Source organism: Gossypium hirsutum, chromosome A06 (assembly GCF_007990345.1).
Source record: "Gossypium hirsutum isolate 1008001.06 chromosome A06, Gossypium_hirsutum_v2.1, whole genome shotgun sequence".
Lineage (NCBI taxonomy): Eukaryota > Viridiplantae > Streptophyta > Magnoliopsida > Malvales > Malvaceae > Gossypium > Gossypium hirsutum.
The window spans coordinates 112,609,643-112,619,216 of NC_053429.1; the positions used below are offsets into that span (position 1 = coordinate 112,609,643).

Consider the following 9,574-nt stretch of genomic DNA (forward strand, 5'->3'; position numbering starts at 1 on the left):
TTATACATCTGTAATAGATATATAAGCCCATTATTTAATTTATCAATTAATTAAAATTATGACATAATAAATGAAAAACATCTTAAAGGTTTTCAAATGTTGATTGAGATATCATATATTTTAAAATATTTATACATACAATTACACTGTGCATGTATTTTTAACAATATCCTAACTGACAATAAAAGTAATTAAGTTAAATTATTATGATTTAATTTTGTATTTAAAGGATAATATAATATTAAGATAAAAATAAATAAATTTATGGCATTCCTCTAATCTATCTCTTTCAATGCATAGAGAAAAAAAAGGTAAGACCACCGAAAATTTTAATTTTCCAATGAATTGAATATTTTCAATCAGTTACCAAACAAACCCTCAAGTATGTTCCTAATCAAGAAGAAAAGGGCGACCAAACCCTGCATCAATTACTGATGGATGGTCAACTGATTTACAAACACAACAAAAGGATTCAGGTTTTAGGGGTTTCAACCCCGAAGTGGATCACATCATACACACTCCATCAGTGTAAGAATGTTGTAAAACTACTAAGTAATCAAATCAATGAAATGCTCTTATAATATACTACAATTCAGTAACACCATACCTACCGTCCTCTGCAATGGAGCATCTTTCGAGACCCTTTGAGTTATGATAATTTTACAGTCTGCCATTTCTGCATATTATTCACTCCTCACCAGCTACAAAGTTTGGCCCTTCACCTTGGCACAAGTACTCATCACATAAAGATGCTGTTCCCCAGTCCTTTCGGAGTCGCAAAATGTCCTCCGTGAAAGTTGAGCCTGGGGCTCCAATGAACACACTCGCCATCGCACAGATGGTCTTATCCAACATAGCTTCCACCTTTAAATATCAATTAGAGAAAAAGTTTAGATTGATCCATGCAAAATAGTAATTGTACGGACACTGCAGGTTAAATGCAGTTGGGGAAGCTTGATCACCCATAAACAATCCTTCAAACTGACTGAATAATAATGTATATCAAATATTTCAGAAACTTCAAAAACTTGGCTCGGTAACCATGGACAAATATATAGAGGGGCAAATTTGTGCTTTTAATAACCAAGCACAGGTTGATTATCATTACTCATAAGGATAAACTCCAACAAAGACGTGGAAAATACAAGGAAACCTTTGCAATAATTTAAACTCAATAAGTTGATTCATGCCCAGTGTTGTCAAGACTGCAAGGCACAACTTAGACGCTATAACACATACATTGCCTTAAGTGCAAGGCAAAAACATAGTGCTCACTTGTTGAAGTAAGGCGCAATAGGTATATGTCCTTGTGTCTGATAATAAACTTTAAAGAGTGATCTAGTTTATATCTATGAAACATGCAATTTTCTTTTTGTTGGTCAATATGCATGAATACCCAAATACAGAGAAGTAGAGAGTTTGATATTATCCCCTTTCTTTCTAGTGAGGTACAGATAATGAAAAAAGTTAAAAGCTAAAGAAAACAGAGAGAATTTCATTTAAATGAGCTTTTGCCTTGAAAAAGAGCATACTTAAGGGCATCGGCCATGCACCTAATCAAAAGCGCCTCACCTAAAAGAGTCTGAGGCACTTTTGTCTAGCACTCAGGTACACGGCATAGGCATGCCAAGGTGCACGCCTTGAAAAAAATCTTCATGCCATGGATCTAACACATTTATAACATCTAATACATAGACCTAGAACTGAGGATCTTACAGTTGCAACGTCATAAAAATGCAGGGTATAGAAATAGGTAAACAAGCCTCATTACTTGACAAGCCAAATGGATAAGTCAACTTTATTTTTCAACAGGTTGGAATTGAAATCTAGAAAATCCTGAATTCATCTGGGTTGAAGGCTTGAATGATGAGAGGACTATTGCTGGTCATGTAGACCATTCTAACATTTGACTAGAACACAGGATTGTTCAAGAAACAAAACTGGCCCATACGGTTCTTCCTCCTAACACTAAAGTAGTATAAAAATCTCACCTGGGGGTCATCCTCAATGCCATGTCTGTATAACAATGCATCCCATTTTTCAGCTGAATTACGAGGAGGCCGTTTAACCAGTGGTATAGTCTTCCCATTCAGTACAACCATCGATTGCAGCAAACCAGTTTCGCTTTCTGCTGCATCTGTTGAAAGGTATATAATTGGAGTGTTGGCCCTTTCAACCATTCTAGTGATGCAATCCGCAGCTTGAGGAATAGGGTAAAAGCAACTTGGCTTTTTAGCATTGCTGGGGAATAAGAAAGTAATGTTAGTGGCATATTACACAAACCCCGCCCTTGAAAGCATAAGACCAAACAAACTGACCCAAGATATAACTAAAATGGCAATCGCCAAAAACCATTTGTTAAGAAGAGCCCTTTCTGGTAGGATGGGAATCTGTATCCAATTCCAGTATTCCACATTGTTTCAAAACACTTAAGATTCAAATACATGAAATTCTCGATAACTATGGACACACTCTTCCATGCTAGTAAATTCAGAACGCTTTGAAATCAAAGCTTATCTCAGAACGATGCCATGTACTCAACTAAAACAAATAAAGTTGACATTTTGATACTCAATCAAAGCAAGATAAGGCTAATGCCATCATTTTAACTTTAGGGTGTGCTGGGTTGAGTGGAAAAGTGAAAGGATAGGCGGAAAGAAAGGAAAAGTCGAAAGAAAATGGATTTTGAGTGTGATTGAGAGGAAAGAAAAGTGAGAGGAAAGAAAATAGTAGGACAGATCATTTTCTATTTTAATGCATAAAAATCAATTCTTCAAATTTGAGAATGATGAGAGTAGAGAAAATAAAAGATCTGCATATTAGTTCAAAATTATGCATATTTTTTTTCTTCTTCCATTTTTTATCTCTACCATACAATGGGGGGAAATGAAAATATTTCTCCATCATTCTAGTTTCTATCCTTTCAAATTTTATCCTCCCAATTTTCTTTCACCCTACCAAGTAAAGCCTTAGAGTTCTGTTCTCTAGCTTAACATTGTGGCTTAAAAGTAAAGATTCTAACTTTCCTATACAATTAAAGCAAAAAATTGCAACAAAATGGAGAAGATACCAGAACTTCAAGAATCCATGTCGCCGGAAATGAAGAGCGATAAAATTACTTCCCAGGAACGTCTGAATAAACCGTTGAGCAGTCAATAAGATAAGCTTACTTGGTTCGATCAAAGTCTTACACTTATGCGCGATAGGACCACCTGGTTGCGTCACCCAATCTCTCTCCATTTCCGCAAAGAAAACATCCCCAATTGCGATCACATCATCATCCGAAGCAAACTTCTCTTCCAGATCCTTAATCGTTTTTTGACTCGGCTTCTTAATATCCTCATTCTTCCAAGCACTCTCTAATTTCCCCATCGAAATTCCTAATGACCTCAACTTCTTCAAATGCTCTTCGTCCACGTAACACGGCTGCGGGCTGGAGAAATAGCAAATGAACCTATCAATGTGAGCGTGATTCTTCTTCATTTCCATGAAGTCTTCGAATGGGATAACAGCTTTTTTCCCGACACAATCGTTAATGTGCTCGGTATCCAAAACTCGATTGTACTGATAATCGAATTTCGAACTGGGAATCACCAATGCCCGATTTAGAACCGCCGCGAAGAACATGTGTTTTTCCAAACAAATCAGATGGTTGCTCATTTGACCCGACAAGCAAATGGCAAACAAGAATTTATTGGGTTTAGGTTTCCATTCAATTGTTCTTCTTTCAGAGAATTTCAGGTCACCTTTTCTGCAACGGTCGAAACTATAACCGGCATAGGCCGGGTCTAAAACGGTGGCGTTCTGGAGGGTGCTTCCGGTTTTGTGAGGGGATAAGAGGGTTTGCTGGATGTGTTTGTTTAAGGTGATCTGCTTGAGCAATGAGGCTTTGATGTCGTCAAACTGAACGGCTGAGACATTGTCATTAGAGTTGACGAAAGTGTGGTTCCAAAGAGAAAGAAGGGAAGTTAGCTGTTGATTCAACAAGTAGAGAGCTTGGAGTTGGGATTCTTTGAGTTGATCCGACACCTTATTGAATTTAAGGGAAGAGATGTTGGAAGAGAAGAGGGAACGAATGTCGGTGGAGAGGAAGATAGGGATGAGGACGAGAGGGAGGAAGATGGCGAAGAGGTAACGCTTGTTGAAGGTGAGCTTGAAACGTCGTCGGATTTGAGATTCCAGCTCTTCGATGTGGAAACCGGATCTTGGAGCGGTGGAAGCGCGTGGGCTGGTTGAGATTTGGCGTGGAAGGTGCTTGGTGTCGTTTTGGTGGATTAAGGTTTGGCGATCGTCGTCTTCGTCGGATGAATGTCGGTCCATTTGCTTGCTTAAGAGTGGAGCAGTGAGTCTGCAAGTGATGGAATAGCTGAGTCAGTGTTGATAGTTTTCAAAAAAATACCTTTGTTGATTAAAATGGCGACTGGGATTGGTTAATTTAGGGTTTGGTTAAAAACGATAGAATTTTTGTTGAGCGGAGCTGGCGTAAGGAAGAATGTCAATTATCGAAGCGGCAGAAGAGAGAAACAGGTCGGTGGAAGAAAATGACTCCGTGTCGTCCAACCATTGTCTTGGGTACGACCCGAACCCGATAATATGTTTTTGTCGACAAGCAAACGACGTCGTACTGAATGTACATGAGAAATGGTAAGTTTAATTTATTCAATTATTAAAATAAATAAAGGCAAGCAAAATTACGATAGAAACTAGAAAAAGAGATGGTGCACATATAGAGGCGGAGGTTGGCATAAGCCATCCCCCTTTAAAATGAAAAATTGTTATTTAGGTTTATTAAATTTTTTTAAAAATTTTAAATTAATAAAAGTAAAATTATACTTTGACCCTCTAAAATTATAAAAATTTAATTTAATTCTTTTTAAAATTATAAATATTTAGACTATAAAAAATTAAAATTTTATTTGGCCCCCTAAAAAATTGTTCTACGTTCGCTCCTGTGCACATATTTTATTTTTATTATTTAATTTATAAAAAATAAAAGATTCTAGGTTTGATTGGCAATCTTCGAACAAAAGCCTTTCCCCACAGTATACACAGGCTATATATTCAAATTGACTTGATGACTGAGTTGCAACATTGTTAAACCCATTAGTAGTAAATTTTTTAAGCATTGAGGATATAGAAGATACCTGAGCTGCAAGTGAAGTGAGGGCATCCACTTCATGTACTCTTACGACTCATCTTGAAGTTGCTCGATTGGTTGGCCACTGGTAATTGTTGCTAGAAATTCTCTCAATATTTTATAAGCCTCATTATAAAACTTAGAAAGGAGAGCACCATTGGCAGAAGCGTCTATTACCATCCTCGTGTGAGCATTGAGATCGTTATAAAATGTCCCCAACTAGATGCAATACGGGGTTCTATGATGAGGGCATTTTTGTAACAGTTCTTTAAATCTTTCCCACGCCTCATACTAGGACTTGGCATCCATTTGTTGGAAGGTAGTGATTTAATTCCATAACTTACAATTCTTGCTAGGTGGGAAATATTTCATATGGAAGCATTTTGTCAACTCTTGCCATGTTGTTATGGAATCAGGTGACAATAAGTTCAACTAGGCTCGAGTTAGAGAATATGGGAAAAACTTTAATCTTAGTGCATTTTAGGTATTCCGACTAACTCGAAGGAATCACCCACTTCCATAAACAATCTGAGGTGAAGGTGAGGATCTTTAATAGGTATTCCACTGAACTAGCTCACTGTCTGAAGCATTTGAAACATAACAAGTTTCAGCTTGAATTATGGTGCCTTGATCTTCGGCTTTCTAACTCCCGGATTAAGCTAATGAAAAAGCGGTACGTCATACTGTCTTAAGGCTCTATCCCCGTCATCAACAACAAGGATGGGATTTTGAGCATGATTTGCTCCACTTCCTTGGTTTTGGTTCTTAAGGTTCATCTCTTTGGTCCTTCTTTGAGTTGCCTGTCTTCTCCTTTGTCTAAAAGTCCTTTTAATTTCAGGATCTATGAGGAGTAAATCAATAATTTGATCAATACTCATAAACACCTAAAACAATTACATAAAATAATGGAATTAAAATTTTACAGAAAAATAGACCAAAATGCAAAATTAACAATTTCACAAATAATGTTTTTTAAAACAGTCCCCAGCAATGACGCCAAAAACTTGGAATGATGAAAATGTGGAAGTGAAAACTTGGAATGATGAAAATGTGGAAGTGTACACAATTATAACAAGTCAGTATGACGAGTTATCGTACCCACAGAGACTGTACAAGTAAGTATCTATGAAATGTAAATTTAAGCAAATTGGTAGAGGAAAATATATTAATTTGAAAGAGGTGATCTAAAAACTAAAAAGTAACTAAGTAATAAACTAAAATAAAAAGTAAAATTCTAGTGCACGATTTCTAAAAAAAGTTTTAATCAATATGACATAAGTGTGTTAGATTAATTTCATCCTTTAACTTAGAATTATTAAAACTATGTTCATGTTGTTACAAAGAATTTCATGGCAACTTGGTCTTTTGTTAACTATTGCACATACATATTTATTAAATTAATCAATGTTTCAAACATATTACTATATTGAATTAATTAATCAATTTTCATAAGAAAGTATAATACAGAGTGAAGTAACAATATATTCCTATACAAAGTGAAGTAACAATCTTACAAGTTATGCAATGCAAGAATTGTAACAGCTCGATTTTGGGCCTAGTCGGAACAGTGGTTTCGAGACCACAAATTCGATGTAATAAAATTTATTTTTATTATATTTTTATGGTCTAAAATTTTACGAAATGATTTTGTGAAAATTTCTTTTGAAAATTTTAATGTTTGGGCACTCAATTTAGTTAAAAGGACTAAATCGTAAAGAGTGTAAAAGTTGAGTTCTACATTCTGGAGGTGTCCAATTGTTATGAAATTTTAAATTGGAGGTCCTTATATGGTAATTATACCATTAGTTAATTTTTTTGACAAAAATGGCCATGAAATAGGTGAAATACAATATTTTAAGTTAGGGGCATTTTGGTCATTTGATAATTAAAATGAATTAAAAACAAAATTAAAAGCCAATTTTTGTCCATCTTCAAGCTATGGACGAAACGTGCATGGAGAAATCATGACTAGGTTTTTTCAAGCTTCCAAGCTCGATTGTAAGTCTGTTCTAGTCCCATCTTTAATGATTTTTACGTTTTTGCAATCCCCGTAACAAGATCTATCTATTTCTACCATTTATTTGAGCTAGGGTTGATGTTTAAAAATTTACCCATGTACTAAATTTGTGTATTTTGATGTTTAGGGGAGGAATATGAATGTTTGTTTGTGTTAAATGACTTTTGCTAATTAGTTTTCGGTGAAAACGCTAAAAATGACTAATTTGTAAAAGTTATAAAATTTGTCATAAAAGTGTGATTTAGTGGAAATTGTGGGCTGCCATAGTTATGAAAATGATTCGGCTAGGCTTAAAGAACAAATAAATTGAATGAAAATCATTTTACGAGCCTAAGGGAAAAAGTGTAAATATGTGGAACTTTAGGGGCAAAAATGTAATTTTTTCATCATGTGATTTTTGGATCAAATTGAATAATGTGACTAATAAATAAGCTAAATGTGATATTATGGATCAAGGAAAATGAGATTCGGATCTAGAACGAGGGAAAAACGAGTATTTGACGGTTAGGTCTCTTTTTGTCATTTTTAGTATCGAGGTAAGTTTGTATGAAAATAATGCAACATGTTATTATTATATGTTTAATGCTTAAATATTGCATGAAATGTATATGTATATGTATATGTATTTGTTTTTATGGAATTGATTCATGATGCCTCAATGACGACTCGACAAAAGTTGGTGTCTCAAAAATCCCAATTGAACCCTAGGAATAGCTAAGATACGTATATCACGACATGTGAGTATTGAGATCCCGTATAAGACCATATCTGAGATATGACATTGGCATCGAGATGAGATCTCGTGTAAGACCATATCTGGGATATGGCATCGGTATCAGTATGAGATCCCATGTAAGACCATATCTGGGACATGGCAACAGCATCTTTATGAGACTTCGTGTAAGACCATATCTGGGATATGACATCGGCATCAATATGAGATCCTATGTAAGACCATATTTAGGATATGGCATTGGCATTGATATGAGGTCCCGTATAAGACCATGTCTGGGACATGGCATCGGCACCGTTATGAGACTTCGTGTAAGACCATAGCTAGGCTGTTGGCATCGATGTGAGATCCCATGTAAGACCACATCTTGGACATGGCATTGGCATCTTTTCATGTGTATGAGATTTTCGAGTATCCTTTAGTATTTTAAGTGGTTCAATGGGTAATTCAAAGATTTTATCAAAGTTGTGATAATGTATGATTACGTTACGAAGTGGTACAGGTATGTACGTAAAACTCATGAGAAGCGACTTCGGTTTATGATGTACCTTTGGTAATGTAGCGCCCCGTACCCGAGACCGTTGCCGGAGTCGAACACGAGGTGTTAACAGACTTAATTCATTTACTTACACAGTTCATTTTAAAATTTCCAGACCAGCTAGCTAACTGCATCATGGTCACTTTAAAAATCATATCTCGAGTTCCAAAACTTGAAAACCGATTCAATAAATTTTTCCTGAAACTAGACTCATATATCCATCTACAAAGTTTTTTCTAGAATTTTTGGTCGGGCCAATTAGTATAGTTTATTAGTTAAATTCACCCCTGTTTCAGGGTTCGACTACTCTGACCTTCATGCATTACGACTTAGATATCTCCCTGTACAGAGCTTCAATACTTATGCCGTTTGTTTCTAATGAAACTAGACTCAAAAATGAATCTGTACATATAAAGCATGACTTCTAATTGTCTCTGGTTAATTTATGGTAAATTTTCAAAATCAGAACAGGGAATCCAAAAAAGGCTCTGGCCCTGTTTCACGAAAACTTAAACATCTCATAAAATACGGCTCATATGGTCGTTTCGTTTCTTTCATATGAAAATAGACTCATCAAGATTCAATTATATAATTTATTCACTATTTAATTCCTTTCCTACTATTTTTAGTGATTTTTCAAATTAACATCACTGCTGCTGTCAGCATCTATTTTAAGGTAAATTTTACCTATTTCAAATTTTCTATGAATCAATTAGTAAATTGACATACATTATTTTCAAGTATAATCACGATTAGCCATGACGTACGTAGCACCAATAGAACCATGATTGGCCATTCCAATGGCCAATCATTACCAAACATTTCCACACCACTTAATAACCATATCATAAGACCATATATACAAAATGACCATAATGTTATACTCAAAATAAACAAGCCATTTTCGCATGGCTATACGAATATACATTACCAAAAGATACTTAATTAACATCAAGAGTCAGCCCTATACATGCCATTATCAAGTTCAACTGAAGAGTACCAAAAAGTGGCTTAGATAGTGTGGATGACTTCGACTTTGACACTCCCGAGTCCGATAGTTGACGAACAAAATCTATAAAACAGAGAATTAAAGCAGAGAATAAGCATTTCGATGCTTAGTAAGTTTTAAGTAATGAAATCATTGAAAAG

At 35.4% G+C, this 9,574-nt stretch overlaps 1 protein-coding gene and 1 non-coding gene across 2 annotated transcripts; one reads left to right on the forward strand and one right to left on the reverse strand.

The window, feature by feature from the left end:
* Positions 1-325: 325 nt before the first annotated feature.
* Positions 326-4,693, reverse strand: LOC107961841 (O-fucosyltransferase 36). The gene is made up of 3 exons (XM_041115616.1): positions 3,071-4,693; positions 1,992-2,241; positions 326-864 (listed from the first exon to the last, which is right to left on the reverse strand). The coding sequence occupies exons 1-3, from the start codon at positions 4,318-4,320 to the stop codon at positions 688-690; spliced, it is 1,677 nt and encodes a 558-aa protein (XP_040971550.1). The 5' UTR covers positions 4,321-4,693; the 3' UTR covers positions 326-687.
* A 679-nt stretch (positions 4,694-5,372) lies between these two features.
* LOC121231772 (small nucleolar RNA R71) lies at positions 5,373-5,477 on the forward strand. Its single transcript, XR_005929827.1, has one exon. It is a non-coding gene; the product is annotated as a small nucleolar RNA R71 (small nucleolar RNA).
* Positions 5,478-9,574: the final 4,097 nt, after the last annotated feature.

What these genes read in the sequence shown, in the direction of transcription:
- LOC107961841 (XM_041115616.1), bottom strand. Translation starts at nt 4,320, where the DNA reads ATGGACCGACATTCATCCGACGAAGACGACGATCGCCAAACCTTAATC. An exon ending in CATGGATTCTTGAAGTTCTG is followed by an intron (nt 2,242 to 3,070) that starts GTATCTTCTCCA and finishes CTTATTCCCCAG; the next exon opens with CAATGCTAAAAAGCCAAGTT. An exon ending in GCATTGAGGATGACCCCCAG is followed by an intron (nt 865 to 1,991) that starts GTGAGATTTTTA and finishes TGATATTTAAAG; the next exon opens with GTGGAAGCTATGTTGGATAA.